Genomic DNA, 16,760 nt, shown 5'->3' with positions numbered 1-16,760 from the left:
TCTACCTCATTAGCAACTCGTCCGTCCCCCCAACCTTACCTTGTCTCCAGCTCGCCTCATAACTTATATCTCGTGTCTCGTGTCTCATGTCTCGTGTCTAGTCTCGTATATCCGTTTCTAGCCAGCCATACACACACCAGATAAACAATATATCCATGGGCAAACATGTAGGCAGGCATAAGTATCAGTATCCAATGTGATGAATCGACAACACAATACGTTGATTTAATTTCCTCCCCCCACACTAACAACCCAGAACCAGGATGGAAGGCGAAAGCCTGGCAAGACATACATGCGTACGTGGTAGATACGACACGCCGTCCCATTAGTCGGTGCCCAGGAAGGCAGCTAGGCACGCGCCTCGATTCAAGCAAGCCCGGTCAGCTAGAAGGGATAAGCTTCGGTCGCGGTTGACAGGCTAGGGTAGGTATGTAGCTGTATAGATGTATGTATAGATAGGTAGATGTGCAGGCAAATATAGGTTACCTAGGTACTTATATTCCAGAACTAAGCCAGTCCATCCCATCCCATCCCATACGTAGGTACCTACCTATCTTTCAGTGGCGGGAGCTTCGGGATACCGAGTTGACACTTGCCGTTTGTTTACTCACTTCTTACTTACCTACCGACCTACTTACGTACCTACACGTATACCTTGCTGCTACGTCTACGTCCTGCCTCTCGCATCTACGTCAGTAGGATTAGTACCAAGAGCCTTCGTGCAGGCTCTACCGAGCCAACTACAACGCTCACTGGCACCGCCCCCCCTATCCGGGCACCAAAGCACCAATTAACCTAACCCCGTCTCCGGAAGTCCCAATGTGATGCCACGAATACGGAAATGGGGGTCTATGTAGTGGTATATTCTCGCGTGGGGTTTAACGGGGGTCCTCATCTGACCCCTTATACCAGTCACCTGCTCGGAGCATGCACGCACGTATTGTTACTGACATGCAGCAAATCCAGCTGGTAAATGTATTATTTCAACCACCCGCATTAGCTGAGAACGCGGCGGTAATTCGCCCCGAATAGGCGAGATTTCGAGAAGCCCAAAACCTCTCCTACTTTTTGGTACTACTTAGATTTATAGATGTGTACCCGTTTAACGCCAGTTTTTCTAGGCGCGTATGTATGTGATGCCGCTGCCGACCAATCTTCATTTCAACAACTTCTATACCATGTTATGTTGCCAACAACGCCTAGTACTATGCAAGCTTAGTATGCCTTCTTTCATTAGTAAACAGCGGCGGGAAGAACAGGAATCGATGAGATATCAGCAATACCGAAGCTCATCATCTCAACTAGTTCTCCCCCTCCGGCTCGGTTAGAAACAAAAGGGTCAAGGAGATGAGTATTATAATGCCGCACGATAGAAAGAAATGTCTCGGGAGATACCGACAACTCCAGAACCCTGGTCTATGCAATTTTCCCAGATTAGAACGTGGCCAAATGGATCTTATAGGACGATAGAAAGACATGTGCCGAATTGCACTGTGAGAGGGACATTGAAGAAGGGCTCTTCTCGGTTACACCCGGATTCTTATGTTCTGTGCATAGTAGATAATTCGAGAGCCTGTAGCAGCTCCGGTCGATCAGAAAGAGCCTCCTTCGCCTGGGTGTATGTAAACCACTGGCGTTCCCTCTTGTGCTTCTCAGGCCAGTTGGTTTCCTCTGTCAGGACGGTAGCTTCGTAGAAACGGTATAGAGCTTTGGGGGCATCCTTGGACAGCCTCTTAGGCGGCCGCGAGTCAATGACTTCGCCGAGATCATAGTCGATGCGGATTGTTATACCGGCTTCTTCCCAGGCTTCGCGTTCAGCGGCCTCAGTACATTCTTCATCTGTTTCCCACCCGCCTTTTGGAAGAACCCAGCCTTTTCTCCGAGTCGATTGGATGAGCAAAACGTATAGCCGGTCCTCCGAGAGAGGGACCACCCCCGCTACCAATCGTTCACCCTTCGAGTTATAGCCTGGAAATTCAAGGGTCAGTTGGTCTATGGGGTAGGCGGTTTGCAAACTAGCGCGCCACGAGAACAAATCAAGACAAATCCACCGAGAATCTTGTAACAAAACTTACGTTGCTTTGTTCTACCAGTACGAGACTCCATTGTACGATGATTCGAAGAGCCGGACGCCATTTTGTAAGTTGGAAAGTGAGTAGAACGGCGCGGATGTATTAGCTCTGCCTAGGGAGATGATCAAGACGGGGAAAACCGGGATAGTTTAGTCGTGGGATGACCCTGGGCAGAGTGTGCCGGCCAGATGGAGCTGGAATTAAGGCGCTTTACCGGAAAATGTTGAGCTGCATGGTCATAGAAAGTCTCAGAATTGTGCGAAGTCGTCTATCCGGGGGGGCGCGGTGATATGATGATCGCGTTCTCGTGATGCTAAGGGGTTGTATACGAATCAATTCTCTTGTCCCTCTTTTACTCCAGCGTCCGTCTACGGTTGGTTCTCCAATGTTTAATGCTCGATTCTCAATGTACGAAAATTGTATTGTAACGTCCTGGGAATCCGGCCCTAGCAACCAACAAGGAAAAAGAATGGTGAGCGGTATTGGCAAAATTGGATGTCCACACAGACACACTCATTCGGACCCACGTGTGACTTCGGGCTTTTTCTTTAGAAGTTCGGGGGAAGCGTTACGGAAGCGCTGGAAAGAAAAGTGCGGCGGATCCCGGGGCTTTGTAGGAGTCAAGGTTGCGGGTAGGTGAGACGAATTCGTCGCATAGGCCGACGTCTTTCGGATTCTGCAGCGGATTTTTTTTTTGTGGGGAGAAGGAGCACAGAGTAGAATACCCGGCGGTCAAGTAGGAAGCGCACAGGTTCTTTGTTGACGAGTGGGAGCACGATGTCCAGGATGTTTGGCACGGTGTTGAGGTTGAGGTTGAGCCACTAACGAGCGAAGGGGAAAGTTGCTGTTCTGGCTAGACCAGCACGAACGTTGCAAGTCTCGTGCCATAACTGAAATAAAAATGGAGGGGCACAGACAAGGGAAAGCTGGCTGAGCTGGGTTTTATAGTACTTTCTCTTTTTTTTTTTTTAAAGGGAGAAAAAAAGGAGCCCCAAGCTTAGACGAGGAGCCGCGGACCAGGGCGAAGGCACGAGCTAGGTAGGTACGACTTACCTTTAGTAAGGTTGTGAGATGCAGGGCCCAGGACTACCTAGAAGGTACCTAAATACTTACCTAGCTACTTACGCAAAGCCTCCATGTTCCTTCCATTTGTAACCCATCTGTACCGTACTAGCATCCCGTGCGTTGCTGCTCAATAGGTAGGTACATATTTAATGCCAGGTGAGGTAAGGCAAGACAACATAAGGCAAGGCAAAGCCATACAGCTCGCCACAAGAACAAGGGTAAGTAGGGTGGGAGCACGAACAAGTAGCTGGAAGTACCGGATAGCTTTAAATAACTTGTATAACGTGTAAGATACATTAGGTATCTTACCTGCTTACCGCTGACCTTGGGTTATGTTAGGTACCTTACTCAGTTCAATTACACACATCATGTATTAATGTTATGTAGACCGGCGTGTTTGAGTTAGGTGGTGGGTGAGCTGGTGAGTTACCCTAGGTACATAATAGCATGTACTTACATATGCTTTGGTATAAAAGCTTACATGCACGATGTTTTGAAAGCAGCAACGACTGCCGCTTACATCGTAGTGTACGTACCACTATACATAGTACCTAGCGAGTAGCAAAAAGATGCTAAAGGGACCAGAGTATGATAACTTCTGGCTACGGGCACAGGGCCGAAGCTAAGGGAATGCCCGTTTTAACAGGGGCTTCCCATCGAAAGGGAAATAGATATAATGGAATACTTTTATGAGAAGAGTGGAGGAGAAAAGTAGAGAAGAGAAAAAATTTTCCCTCAAAACGGAGTTTACATCAATCTCGCCGTATCCCCGTTAGGTGCATATAGCAACATACAGAGATTATAGTAGGCGTTTAAATGGATTCTGCTTGCTTCAGATATACAATATGCACCACGCACATCGTTCGGAAAGTTTCATTATATTCGTGTGCTCACCTCAACGCGGGAAAGAATGTATACCGCGCTAGTTCGGATCCTACATAGTATAAAAGATTGTCTTCAGATCGTCTATCCATCATTCTCACGATATCAAACCATCCCACGTACAAAGTCATACAATTACCTACATCCTAGTATCCCACTTCACCACGTAATTTCTTCATGTAAATCCCCTAAACTTGGCTATGCATCTGTATGCATTTTCATACTCGTTGGATAATCTCTCCCGCAAGCTAATGCGTACATATTTTAAACACGTATTACTCGCATGTGTTGGTTGCCATTGAACTCTGGTGTTACATCTAATTGAAGGTATAACCCCTTCTACTTCGTAGGTCTAATTGGTCGGCACTTGTTTTATAGCTACACAAGGTAGGTGGGCTGGTCGGTATGGCCTTGAATCGGATCTACCCCTCGCTTACATCCTACCGTCGATCGCCGAGTTCCCCAATTGAACTACAACTGAGACACAGAGACATAGATATCGTGGAGGGGAATCCTTCTAACACTCAGCGTATATCTACGTATAAGACTACGATATACGACACACACCGCTAGTGTATATCTACTACCGACATATATAGACGTACGCCAATAAATTACCTTTGCGCCTATCATACGTAGGGGGTGTTAAACATTCTAGCTTCTAGTGTTGCATCTCGATAGCATCCAACGCTATAGCATAAGAGTAAAAGCGTCAAAGACCAAGTCCATCAGCATGACAAAACCAACCCGGATCAGTGACGTAGTATTTCGACCCTAAATACAAATCCATCCTTTATCTAAACCAATAGGTTAAAAGCTTATACGATAATACCTGCGTACGTACTATATACGCGCACATGCATATTATAAATCCAAAACTGTTCTTTTGTAAGTATCGATTATAGAACAGTGAGGTATTCGGGGCATTACTACCTGGTTCATTTCTAGACTAGAATTATTCCAGAGTAATGTTTCTTACCATTGTCCTGCTAAGCTCAATACCTGAGGTTCGTCCTTTTTAGATTTATGATAATACCTTAATTGTTATACAGTCGATACATATTCTAGGCTAGGTTGTATAATTCGTCATAGCACCTGCATAATGCCATGCAACTCTTTAATCCAGAACTTGCCTTTAAGTACCTTACCTAACGTGCATCAAGTAGTAACGATTGACATCGCTGCCTTTGGGGAATCCATCTGCTAATGTAACGGGAAAGAGGTAGTCACTGCAGAGGTGTACCTACCTTATTAATGCAGATAAATACATACCTAATGCCCAATTAAGGTAGTACCTGGAAGACCCGAATAATAGCAAGCTCTCTCTCTGATCCCCTTTTACCTTTCTCCTCCTTGTGTTAGCCGCTCAACCTAAACTCGGACAACTCGATATGCAGGTCACGGACGCCACGCCAACGTTTCTCGACGCATAATTATAAAACCATCTACAACATAATAGAGATCACTACATTAGATGCCTACCTAGGCAATTTATTATTATAATATTCTCTACCCTGATTGCTATAGCGGTACTTACATAGTATCCCCAACCTCATCGTCTGACTCGACACCGACTCTTTCGTCCGATCCACCTCGTACGTCCGCTGTCCGCTGTCCCCTTGCCAAATACATAATTCACAAAATCCCTGCCTGCGCGCATGAGCTGTCTTCTCTGATCAAGTGCCCTTGTCTACCTGTCTGCCTGTCTGACCATCTAAAAAAAACCTAGCCATCCGCCGGGGCGCTACTTAGAAAGGATGCAGGCCCCCCCTGAAGATGCATTTTTGTATATATCGCCAATTGGTGAGTCAGATCTTTGCCTTAAGTCTATCTACCTCTATATACCCCGAGCCGTCCCCGTACGCCCTCAACCAACCGTTCGGACCCGTGCTCCATTGCGACACTGTCGTTGGCCAGCTTGCTTTGCATACGGTTTTTATGGGGAATACAACTCTCCGTCCGGCGTCACGTTCGTTGGCGCGCCACTACCAGCCCGCTGGCGTCTTTGAAAGCGCCGCATTGCTCCAAGAAAGCAGCTGGGAGAGACGTGCATATTCAGACATGCTCTGTTACATGCTCCATTCGTACATGTTCATCTGGAGTCGCCCATGCCAAGCTACCATTAAAACGTCGGGATATCAGCCACAACCTACCAGCATCTTGCTCACCTCGTGCAAATCTCGCCAGCCGTGCAATCGCAACCTCTTGGCCAGCCGATGTATCATGGCGTGTTACCTCAACCCGTCTTCATTCTAGAGTCCGTTTCAACATCTCGTGCATACTTCCGACTCCCGCTCTGTTCCCGAGATGCTACCTCCTTATACCTCTTCCCGGATCAGATGTTAATCGCAGGCCTGGTCAAGTAATCGTCAATAACTCCTATTACCATTTTCCGGGTCGACTATCTCCTACTCGGCTCGTCCTGAAGACTGGATTCTGCAGATCATGATGCCTATGTAGACACCCTGTGACTAACTCGTTTTAGGATATAGAAGTTCATCTAGCTGCGGCTACTGTCGTGGTAAGGGTAATAATGGTCGGTCGCAGAAAAGTATGTCTACCTCATCATACTAGTATCTGTTCATGATACTATGCCCCTTCCGAAGGGCCATACTTGCCTACCCGCTGATGCTCAGGCTATTCATGTATATTGTCCGGTTGTCGTTGTATCCTGCGTTGAGTCTCCTGCCTCGTGTAGCGTCCTACAAGGGGCTCTGGTCTAACCACATGGCTGTTCTTGCAATTGTGATTTGAGCAGTATTTTACTTACACTGCGCCCTAGGCCACTCCTATTTTGCACGTGCAACTTCTATGAGTCCAGCCCACTATCAGACTCTGGTAGACCGGTGTTGGAGACGATCCGGGGCGCTGCTCTACAGGCCAAATCAACGAGATGCTTGTTGTCCGCATTATTTACTTCGCCTTGACTCAGTCCGTTTTCGGACGACAAGAGATCAACGGCAAGCTGTCAACCGCTTCAACAAGTACATCGTAGGAGACGCCTACTCAAAGGAAGCAGCTCGCTTACATCCGAGGTCGCGCGAGCAGGCTCGGAAGCGAGATACCGAGTTTGACTTGATAGAGAGGATCCACGAATGTGAGAGCCTATTATTAAAACAGCCACCCGAGCCAGCTCACATCTTCTCCGTTACGCTAGAACCTGATGATTTTACCGAGGAGAAATTCCAGGTTTATGAAAACTATCAACGGATCGTCCACCATGAGTCCCCATCATCTATCTCCCGCGATGGCTTTAAGAGATTTCTCTGCAATTCACCAGTGAGGCGCGGGAAGTATACAGCACCAGATGGACGAGGACGTCAAGTCGGTTCATTTCATCAGTGCTACAGGCTCGACGGTAAGCTAGTAGCGATAGGAGTTCTAGACCTTCTTCCGGACTGTGTTAGCGGTGTCTACTTTTTATATCATGAGTCTATTCATAGGTTTAGTCCTGGGAAGCTTGGGGCTTTACGGGAGATTGCCCTCGCAATAGAAGAAGGTTATCGGTACGTACGAACGAACCCCTTATTTAGCTTGTAAATCGGTTTTCGAATTACTCCTATGCACTCTGAAAATATCTAATCCCGCTCTTCATGCAACTATACATCTCAGACAACTTCCTTTAGTGGCAAGACAAACCAAGATAGTCGAACATTGTGATTCAGGGAAACCTGCTAATAGAAGTGTAGATGGTGGTATCCTGGCTTTTATATTCATACATGCCCGAAGATGAAATACAAGATCGACTTCTCCCCGCAACAAATCCTCAATCCGGATACGTTAGAATGGGTAGATCTCGATCAAAGTGTCCTCAACAAGTTTGATAGCCACGGATACTTGGACTTCGAAAGATCCGAGGAAGATGCTGAAGAGCATGCCCAAGATACAGAGGCCACACTGCCGATGGAAACCGAAGAGGATGGAGGCGAAATGCCGCACGAGGACGAAGACGAAGATGAAGATGAAGATGACGAAGACTACCCCCTCTTCAGTAGTAATATGCCAGGCATCCCATCGGTGGATGAAATGAGCTCGATAGACTTAGATCATATTGCAGTACGCCTTAGCCGAGGGTATTACTATGCTGGTGATCTATTCGAATGGCACAACGAAAGTATCGTCAAAAAGGGATCGGCGAAAGCAATGGTTGCGGAATTGGTAGCAGCGGTCGGTCCGGACTACATACACGAATTATGCTTGGACTTTCGAAGATCCTAAAGCTTAAGGGGCCTCAGGTTTCGTGCTTGCTATCGAGCTTGGGCAAGGAAGACGAGGCTGTCAGTAAAGATGCTACTCGAAAGAGCAAGGGAAAAGGTTACGAATATAAGATAGGTGATAGGTTCGCATGAACATATTTCACGGCGCAAATTCGATGTACAGCGATAGTAACATAGAAAAGCGATGAGCCTCATTAAATTGACAATCGAGGAAGGTAAACATTATTCTACATTAAATCCAACTTATAGTGAATATCTTACATTATACCAGTTTTGCAGTGTCGCAATAACGCCAATTCTTTGCACCGGCCACGATATCTATAATCCCAATACCTCCTTCGCGTTAGGAATTTTGGCGATAAAATCAGCCTTCATCTCAGACCAGACTTGGGCTTGCATTTTCCTGCCAGCTTCTCCTGTCAATATTATGTCTGCTCTTCTACGCTACGGGTCAGTTATACTAGCACGAGAATCAATCCTTGAGCTTGGACTTACTTTCGATACTCGGCTTCCGAACCGTAGAACCGGATAAACTTGCCCTGTACGTTGAACCACACCAATGTCAGCTAGCTAAACTTATATAAACTTATATACAGGTAAAGAATAAATAAGAGGAATATATCTAGATGTTGCTTACATGCTCGGTCTCCTTGGTCAGCCCGGTCGCCACGTACGTCCTCGCGCCGTTCTCGGCTGTCTTGCCGAATATTCCGAGGTATATCGCGATGGCGATGCGGTAGCCCACGCCCTGGCCTACGAATTGTCGCGGCAGGTCGGACCTCACGATGCCGGGGCACATGGTGTTTATGATGACTTCTGGGCTGGGGATGGGGCGTTGGTGTTAGTTGACATATGTTACGGCGGAAAGGGGGAAAGTACCTAGGGGAGGAAACTTACCGTCCATCCGGTCCTAGTGCCATCTGTGCCAGCTCGTTGACGGCATACTGCGCCAGGAGCTTGGTGGCGCCGTACATGGGGTTAGGCCCGGGCCAGTTCTCGGGCTTGTTGAAGTGCTCCAGGATGCCGGTTTCTGCGGCCCATTTTGTCCAGTCTTCGATATTCGGGGCCAAGTGCTGCGATGACCCGACGGCGGCTAGATGTGCAGGTGCCGAGCGGTTAGGACGCTCTGTCTTCATCCACTGCAGGAGGAGAAGGCCTAGTAACGCTGTGCTTAAGGAGTTGGTCTGTACGTTTTCCTCCCTGTGGTTTTTTGTGCTGGTTAGTTAACTGTTCGGTACATAAGGCGTATTGTATTATGACTTGTATCTGGCGACTAAAAGCATAGCCCATGAAGTCGAAAAGGAAAAGGAGAAGAAGTCTTACCGTCCCTCATCGCCAAGCGTGAATTCCACCTTGATAGCACCGGCATTCAGCACCGCGAAATCGATGCCCCCCTTTCCTGCCCTGACTTTCTTAACCTCGTGCGCGAACGCGACGACCGAGGCGTAGCGGCTCATGTCGAGATCCAGGACGCGGATGCGGTCCCTACTGCGGCCCTTCGTCTCCTTTTCTATGGTTTCGAGGGCGGCCTTGGCGCGGGATGCGTTGCGGCTCGTTATTATGACTTCGGATGCGCCTAGGTTAACGAAGTGCACGGCGGCTGCGAGGCCTAGGCCGCTGGTCCCGCCGGTTACTAGGATGGCTTGGTCTTTGAAGCTGTTGGCTGGTGGGAGAGGTATGGGGTGCCATTTCATGTAGGCTTGGTAGAGCAGGTCACCCATTGTGTGTCCGGTATGGTGTCGTGCTAGTGTAGTGAGAGTAGGTAGAGGAGATATAACTGAGTGACGGTCACTTAAAGAAACCAAAAGGCTACTGTTGAAGGTTTAGGTATTCAGAGTAGGACAAGACGGGAGACGATGCATTCTATTCAACGAGCACCAAGGAATCTATTTATCTAGGAGTACTCCCACGAGTCTGGAACCCATCATAGACCCTATCACCGAACCTAGCTACGACTATATTCGAAGCGTCTGGGTATTCTCACCGGAGACTTTCTACGAATCCTGCTCATTTAATTATTAGGTGAAGACGGGACCATGCATCATAGACAAAAGAACCTTGCGTTCGTTTACGATAAACCCTTTAGATGCAGTGGTCTTACGACGCAATCCACGATACCAATTCCTACGTGGCCCAGAGTCGGCGCCGGTGTTGCGCCGTAGAGATATGTCTCCGAAGACCCCCGGTTCGTCCGCCGTCGTCCGTCTTGGCAATCGAAAAGACCTCGGTTGGCACATGTATATTTATGCGTATTGATCGTGGGAATTTATAATACAATATAATAGACGGGAGGGCAGTGGTAGAGGTGAGAGAGGAGATAATCGTCTTGGTGAAGATTGACAGACATACCACAAGAAGCTCGCATATGAAAGAGTACTGCTCAATTGCATCAAACTGCAATTGCATATCGCCTCTCCCGGATAATGCACTATCGATAAGCACACTTGCCTCAAGCCTCGCCGATCCTACCTAACCTAACCTAACATAACACCCAAAGATAAGCTCCAGCCAATAATCTCTACTCCCCACCACCTTAGAGCTTCCAGCTCAAAAAAATCTCCCACCTCAGCCTCGCGGACGGAAATATCTATGTAAACTATCTGCTGCTAGTTACGCTCTAGACGCGAGGATATACAAGTCCGAATACGTACAAATTCGACTTCCCACCTACTTAATCTATCCAGGGGCCATCCCCTTCCCTCTCTTTTTTTTTTTCTTCTTTCTACCACCCTCACAACCAACCAACCGACCAACCATGGCATCATCCACAACGCAACACCTCCTCCTCTCGCCCGCCGAGCTAGCCTACCTGCACACCTCTCTCTCCCTCACGCCCCCCGTCCGCCCCGACGGCCGCACCGCAACCCAATTCCGCCCACTAACAGCCGAAACCGGCGTCCTGCCCGCCGCCAACGGCAGCGCGCGCGTGTGTTTCGCAGACGGCACTGAGGCCGTCGTCGGCGTGAAAGCCGAGGTCGAGAAGCGCCGCGTACTGCCGCTTACCCGGGTGTACTACGAGAACAAGGAGTTGCGACGCAAGGGGGGGAAGGCGCAACAAGATGAGCAGATAGAAAAAGACAGCGGGCTGGATGGGGAGGAGGATGAAGTGTCGGGCGAGAACGACTGGGTTGAGATTACGGTCGAGATCCCCGGGTACAGGGACGACGATAGTAGTACCGTGTTTTTAGCTACTATGCTAAGCGAGGCGCTGCTGGCCGACGGCGAGTTCACCAAGAAGTTATGGATCAACCGACGATTCCACTGGAAGCTATATATCGATGTAAGTCCTGTATACACCCCTCTACAACTGTACAAGGCACCACACAGCCCAATCGAAGCGGATATGGATACATTGATATACGATGCTAATATATACCTCGAATAGATCATCCTCATCTCTCCGCCGCTATCCTACCCGCTACCCCTCCTCAGCCTAACGACGCATCTCGCGCTGCTCTCCACGCGCCTACCCAGGTTAAAATCCGAAGCAGACGAGGATCCCATGTTCGACGACGACTGGGACACCTCGCAATTTATATACCCGCGACAGAGCAGCGATACAACGTCCGCCACCGTTGGTTCAAGGCCGCCTGTAACGCTACTGGTTATGGCCGTAGGCGACAACATCATTTTCGACCCGTCAAAGGAGGAGCTGGCTGTCGCAGACTCCGCGCTTGCGGTCTCGGTGGGCGAGAGGAATGTATCTAGTGACGAGGCGTCGGAAACGATGGACGTGGATGGCGAGCTACAGACGGGTAGACACCTGCGGCTATTGTCGGTGCGAACGATAGACCCGCCCTCGCGGCTAACAGCGCCGGGGGTACCTAATGCAGTAAACGCAGCAGCGTGGGGACAGGGCGCCCCCGCGGCCAAAGATCCGGGAGCCCGTGCGGCGGAGATGGATGACGTGGAGGGTGTATGGAAGGCGCCAAGGGGAGGAACTAAGATAGCCGTCCTCGGGGCCATGGTGCAAAAAGTACTAGAAAAGGGAGGCATAGCGGACGAGGTATTGGATGGTCTAGACGCTGTCGACTTGGGATAGCCTTTTTCGCGAAATTACGATACCATGAAATTAATACCTGCCTTATTCCGGAGCAGAGACACATTCTGAATATTTTGGGGTAGTGAGACCCGTGCTGGCCATATGCCTAATAAGTAACGGCTACTATCTTCCCCCACGCTCCCTCGTACTTCCATTCGTCCCCTTGCTTAAAATATCCCGAGGAACTTCTTGCGCTTGCCGTCCGGTGTGGCCTCAGCCGCAGCTGGGTTGGGCTCGGGCGCAGCAGACTCGACGATCGGGACCGGTTCGGTGATCTCCGGCTCAGCAGGCTTGCTGCTGCTGCTAGCCCAGAATCCCTGAGCAGGCTCTATGCCATGCGCCTTGCGGTACTCGTTCCTCTTGGCGACGTCTTCGACTTTGCGGCGGCGCTTCTCGGCCGTCAGGGCGGACTCGTGTTCCTCGTGCATGCGCATGACGTCGATCACGACGCCGATGTACTGCAAGGGGTGCCGGGGGAACTCGGAGATGGGAGGGATCAGGTCTGCGAAGGGGGACTTGGCGTTGAAGTTGGCGACGAAGGTGTAGATTGCTAGGGACGTGAGGGTGCCCTGGGAGTTTTTTTGGTCAGATGTAACTAGATCGGGAGATGCTGGTAATTAATTGGTATAGGCGTGTAGCGAAGAGCTTACTAGGGTAATGAATAGGTGAATCCCTCGACTGTTGATGAACCAGTGCGCCCATGTGTTCTCCGGAGGCGGGAGGCCCGGATACGCTTTTGCGGACTGGGCTTGCAGCTCGGCGTCGGTCATGGGGCCTCCGTAGTGCTTTGGGGTCGATCTGGGTAGTCGTGCGCCGTGCGATGGAGGGTTGAATCGCTCGGGCTTCTCGAGCACGATGGGCTTCGAAGGGTCGGGCTTAAGGGGTGCACTAGGCTTCGCTGCGGGTGCTTGGGTTTCCGGAGAGGGCTTAGACAGAGATTCCGGCTTGGGCGTAGCGGTAGCGGGCGGTGTCGCAGTCTTCAAGACTGGGGTCTGCGGAGGGACTTCTTTCGTTATAGGAGCGGGCTTGGTAGCCGCGGTTTTGGGCACGGGCTTCGTCGGCGCGGAGTGCTTGGCGGCTTTGGCGGCGGGCGACTTGTGGCTGGCTTTGGTCGAAGATGCCCTCGTTGCGGTCTTGGAGGTATAGCGCACTAGCACCTGTCCCAGCTCGGCGTTGAGGGGAGCTCTCGCGAGGGCTGCGGCGCGCCATGACGCGCCGTATTGGGGTAGCAGGTACCGCGGGATGTAGGTTGTTTTGGAAGCCATCGCGGGGTCGGGGTATGTATGTATAGCTTTGACGGTGGTGGGGAAATTTTCAGAAGGGTTTTTTTTTTTTGCTATGATGCACTGCTGAATGATTGATTACCTGTCTGCGAGCTTGGTTTGTATCGATTGGCTTATTGGCTGTAGGCACGTTGCAATGCAAAGGGTACTGTGCATATGTACAAGTTGAAGCGCGATGTCTTGGAATTTCAATGGCAATTCTTAATCATCAACTTACGAGTCAATCCGGCAAAGTCTCTCTTTTTTTTCTTTCCGACATATGGGGCCGGGGGTCGGTGGTAGCCGGTTGGTTCCCGAAATAGTTTTCACATGGCATATGTAGAATACTGAGGTGGTATGACTAATCCATTCTTGATATATGCATCAGGTAATACAACCCCTCTAGCTACAGCTACCATTGTTTAATAAGTCTCTTCTTCTTGAATACCTATGTTTTGAATATGATTGATTTTATTTATTTAATTACGGCAGCCATGTTTATAATATTTGCCAATTGTTAGCTGTATTAAACATCCCTTTAAAAATCGCAAGCCATTGTTAGGTTTATCTGTTCCTCAACTCAGAATAAACTGATGAACTTATGTACTAATATAGCTTTTGGGGTTGTCATATTAAAGCGACGAGAACGTAACGTGTTCACAAAAGCCACCTTGTAAACAGCTCAACCGCAACACATTGTCGTATTGTTTCCATATTATTCTTGTTATTCCTTCACCTTGAAATAGCCTCCTCTTCGGGCAGCCTCTGGCAACTCGGTTGGCCGTTTCTTACCTTCACCACACGATTTCCATAGGAGTTGGGCTTGTTCGTCGAAAGTGTACCAAAAGTCATCTTGCGCATATACAATGGGGATCATTGGAGACAGCGGCAGCGGCAGCGGAAGTGGTAGTACAAACTTGACGCGCACAGACGCGAGGACATGCAAGGGCTTTGTAGATCTCTACCGATGGCTGATGATATATAGACCAAAGGTAAAGATACTATGTAATAGGTATCTACCTTATAGTTATACCAAATAATGTATATTATTTGGTAACAGTCCTTGAGGTTTTGACAGCTCATCTTCGTAGTTTTCATCTGCATTGACTTCAAGAACTTGAGAACATGATCTTTATTCCGTAATTGTACCTAAATTACCACGTTGATAGGAATGATAGGTAAGCCCATAAGCTTATAGTGGGTTTGACAGGTAACACCCTGTGCAATTCAACGTAGGCACATGATATCTCGTCAAAATACAACGTAGGAATTACATTACACATCATCTGGATCCGTCGAAAATATTCCCAAGTTTTCCACCATAGTGTATGTATGTGTGTATGCAGTCTCAATTCCTTCGTCACTGGGCGACCCATTCGCCCCAATTTTCTTAGTTGGTGAATCGAGTGGAATCGAACTGCCGCCCCAGTGGAAAAAAAAGAAGGCTAAAAAGAGCTGTAGAATCGGCTTTCCCCGGAAGCGTATTACTTCAGCTAAAACCCTATTGGCTAAAAGGAAGGTGCACGCGCCACATTGTGGCTCAACTTTCCGTACCACCTTGCCGAAAGCCCATGTGCCTACCCATGCCCGCTGAGCTCATCGCTTTAAAAATTCCCAGCATGCGCCGATTTTTTTTCTCCCTTTCCCTTTCTCCCGTCACATAAACCTCATATTTAGACGGCTACCTTCTTTTCCTACAGACGGAACAGTTTGACCTGCGTACTCCTCACGCCTTTAATAAGTAATATTATTCCTTCACTTCCTTACTTTCCAACGACAAAATGGGTTTCTCTGAGGGTATGTATACCACCAACTCCCTTGCGTCTTGCTTGATTTATTTTTCCCGCCGCATGACAGCCCGCATGTCACCGCCTTTCGAACCATTGAGCTACCACCAGCTCCAGGATGACTGCGATTAGTGTCTATGGGATATAATATCTCTAGCTCTATCATATCGGCTGCTCGCCTGCGTGCTCACTGTATTATGAGACTTGGTGCCTGGGATGTCGCAGTTGCGTGCGCTATTTTACCTGGTGGCGTTGAGGATTGTTATCGTGCAGTCGCACAAGGTCTAGAAGGCGCGGGTAGCCTTCGGGTTTGCTACGGAACGGCTCTCTTTGATCAACGGGCTGGTTATTGTGACTGGACACAAGCAGCGCACATATTATGGTTAAGCGCTTTATTTAACTAACGTAACAATTTACGTAGGTGACTCCAAGAAGGGTGCCAACCTCTTCAAGACCCGATGTGCTCAGTGCCACACCCTGAAGGAGGGTGAGGGCAACAAGGTCGGCCCTGGTCTACATGGTCTCTTCGGCCGAAAGAGTGGTCAGGTTGAGGGTTTCTCCTACACAGACGCCAACAAGCAGAAGGGTGTCGTCTGGGAGGAGAACAGTCTGGTATGTAATATTTAGGCGATGCTAGTTGAAGTGACTCTACTGACATTTTGCTTAGTTCGACTACCTCGAGAACCCCAAGAAGTACATCCCCGGTACCAAGATGGCGTTCGGTGGTCTAAAGAAGGAGAAGGACCGAAACGACCTCATTACGTGAGTTCATCTCTGCTTGACAGAATCCCGAGGCTTCCATACTAACCCTATTTACAGTTTCCTCAAGGAAGCTACGGCATAAACGAAGTTACGAGAAAGACGTGTACCATTACCATCATAGCATAGACAGGATCGGCCAGTTGTGTACTTATAGACTACTAGACCGTTGAGTTGCGGCACACCTGCATCGGTGCGAAATCACATATATCCATCTCCTCTTTTCCAGCATTATACACCCGGTCGGAGTGCTAGGAGTTCAGGCTTCTACAGGAAGGCTTGGATCGGATAATATAATCTGTCGCCAGTAATTGAACATAGACGCAAATTTCCCCCTCTTAGATCTATCGCGTTGCCCCCGTTTTCTGTGTGGAATGTTACTCTTGCCATGGTTTTTCGTAGACTCGTGATAATCTTCATTTCATGACGTAGTTGCATGCTTGGAATTACAAGAAATTGTGCGTAACTGGGTGGGTACGAGCCATTGGCCAATGAGGTTGCATTGAATTGTTGTCAGCATTTTTGCTGTTTAATAGGCTAGCAGGACGCTATTAGATAGAGTGGATATGGTCAAGCTGGGACGAGCGTTTCTCATCTAATGCTAAGAGTTAGATTGGAAAAAGCTTTATTGGGCCCTTCAGTTTCCTACTAGTGTAGAGTTGGATATTCAGGGG

The 16,760-nt window shown here is 48.8% G+C and overlaps 7 protein-coding genes across 7 annotated transcripts; 3 read left to right on the top strand and 4 right to left on the bottom strand.

The window, feature by feature from the left end:
• Window positions 1-5: 5 nt before the first annotated feature.
• Window positions 6-438, bottom strand: F5Y00DRAFT_223499 (uncharacterized protein). Its single transcript, XM_048005884.1, has one exon. The coding sequence runs from the start codon at window positions 324-326 to the stop codon at window positions 57-59; it is 270 nt and encodes an 89-aa protein (XP_047869678.1). The 5' UTR covers window positions 327-438; the 3' UTR covers window positions 6-56.
• A 996-nt stretch (window positions 439-1,434) lies between these two features.
• Window positions 1,435-2,436, bottom strand: F5Y00DRAFT_59349 (NUDIX hydrolase domain-like protein). The gene is made up of 2 exons (XM_048013853.1): window positions 2,076-2,436; window positions 1,435-1,968 (listed from the first exon to the last, which is right to left on the bottom strand). Exons 1-2 carry the CDS (start codon window positions 2,134-2,136, stop codon window positions 1,541-1,543), a joined length of 489 nt encoding a protein of 162 aa, XP_047869677.1. The 5' UTR covers window positions 2,137-2,436; the 3' UTR covers window positions 1,435-1,540.
• Window positions 2,437-6,830: 4,394 nt separating this feature from the next.
• F5Y00DRAFT_257050 (arginine-tRNA-protein transferase) lies at window positions 6,831-8,237 on the top strand (the record flags this gene model as incomplete). Its single annotated transcript, XM_048010502.1, has 2 exons — window positions 6,831-7,525; window positions 7,709-8,237. 2 exons carry the CDS (start codon window positions 6,831-6,833, stop codon window positions 8,235-8,237), a joined length of 1,224 nt encoding a protein of 407 aa, XP_047869676.1.
• Window positions 8,238-8,554: 317 nt separating this feature from the next.
• On the bottom strand, window positions 8,555-9,957 carry F5Y00DRAFT_257049 (NAD(P)-binding protein; the record flags this gene model as incomplete). Its single annotated transcript, XM_048010501.1, has 5 exons — window positions 8,555-8,675; window positions 8,732-8,775; window positions 8,874-9,057; window positions 9,134-9,436; window positions 9,560-9,957. The coding sequence occupies 5 exons, from the start codon at window positions 9,955-9,957 to the stop codon at window positions 8,555-8,557; spliced, it is 1,050 nt and encodes a 349-aa protein (XP_047869675.1).
• A 1,034-nt stretch (window positions 9,958-10,991) lies between these two features.
• On the top strand, window positions 10,992-12,278 carry F5Y00DRAFT_257048 (ribosomal protein S5 domain 2-type protein; the record flags this gene model as incomplete). Its single annotated transcript, XM_048010500.1, has 2 exons — window positions 10,992-11,516; window positions 11,622-12,278. 2 exons carry the CDS (start codon window positions 10,992-10,994, stop codon window positions 12,276-12,278), a joined length of 1,182 nt encoding a protein of 393 aa, XP_047869674.1.
• Window positions 12,279-12,338: 60 nt separating this feature from the next.
• F5Y00DRAFT_59334 (uncharacterized protein) lies at window positions 12,339-13,818 on the bottom strand. Its single transcript, XM_048013852.1, has 3 exons — window positions 13,644-13,818; window positions 12,929-13,569; window positions 12,339-12,847 (listed from the first exon to the last, which is right to left on the bottom strand). Exons 2-3 carry the CDS (start codon window positions 13,541-13,543, stop codon window positions 12,446-12,448), a joined length of 1,017 nt encoding a protein of 338 aa, XP_047869673.1. The 5' UTR covers window positions 13,544-13,569; window positions 13,644-13,818; the 3' UTR covers window positions 12,339-12,445.
• A 1,310-nt stretch (window positions 13,819-15,128) lies between these two features.
• On the top strand, window positions 15,129-16,427 carry F5Y00DRAFT_223480 (cytochrome c-like domain-containing protein). The gene is made up of 4 exons (XM_048005883.1): window positions 15,129-15,337; window positions 15,749-15,939; window positions 15,995-16,089; window positions 16,147-16,427. Exons 1-4 carry the CDS (start codon window positions 15,322-15,324, stop codon window positions 16,169-16,171), a joined length of 327 nt encoding a protein of 108 aa, XP_047869672.1. The 5' UTR covers window positions 15,129-15,321; the 3' UTR covers window positions 16,172-16,427.
• The last annotated feature ends 333 nt before the right edge of the window (window positions 16,428-16,760 follow it).

This window comes from Daldinia vernicosa (assembly GCF_022497035.1).
Source record: "Daldinia vernicosa strain CBS 139.73 unplaced genomic scaffold F5Y00scaffold_2, whole genome shotgun sequence".
Taxonomy (NCBI): domain Eukaryota; kingdom Fungi; phylum Ascomycota; class Sordariomycetes; order Xylariales; family Hypoxylaceae; genus Daldinia; species Daldinia vernicosa.
This window is presented reverse-complemented; position numbering and strand designations above follow the sequence as displayed.

Bases quoted from the DNA above. Each gene is read 5' to 3' on its own strand.
- F5Y00DRAFT_59334 (XM_048013852.1), bottom strand. From the start codon at position 13,543: ATGGCTTCCAAAACAACCTACATCCCGCGGTACCTGCTACCCCAATAC. The intron at 12,848-12,928 runs GTAAGCTCTTCG...AAAAACTCCCAG, and splicing joins TTCACCTATTCATTACCCTA to GGCACCCTCACGTCCCTAGC.
- F5Y00DRAFT_59349 (XM_048013853.1), bottom strand. From the start codon at position 2,136: ATGGCGTCCGGCTCTTCGAATCATCGTACAATGGAGTCTCGTACTGGT. The intron at 1,969-2,075 runs GTAAGTTTTGTT...TTGAATTTCCAG, and splicing joins TACTGGTAGAACAAAGCAAC to GCTATAACTCGAAGGGTGAA.
- F5Y00DRAFT_223499 (XM_048005884.1), bottom strand. From the start codon at position 326: ATGGGACGGCGTGTCGTATCTACCACGTACGCATGTATGTCTTGCCAG.
- F5Y00DRAFT_223480 (XM_048005883.1), top strand. The intron at 15,940-15,994 runs GTATGTAATATT...CATTTTGCTTAG, and splicing joins TCTGGGAGGAGAACAGTCTG to TTCGACTACCTCGAGAACCC. The intron at 16,090-16,146 runs GTGAGTTCATCT...CCCTATTTACAG, and splicing joins GACCGAAACGACCTCATTAC to TTTCCTCAAGGAAGCTACGG.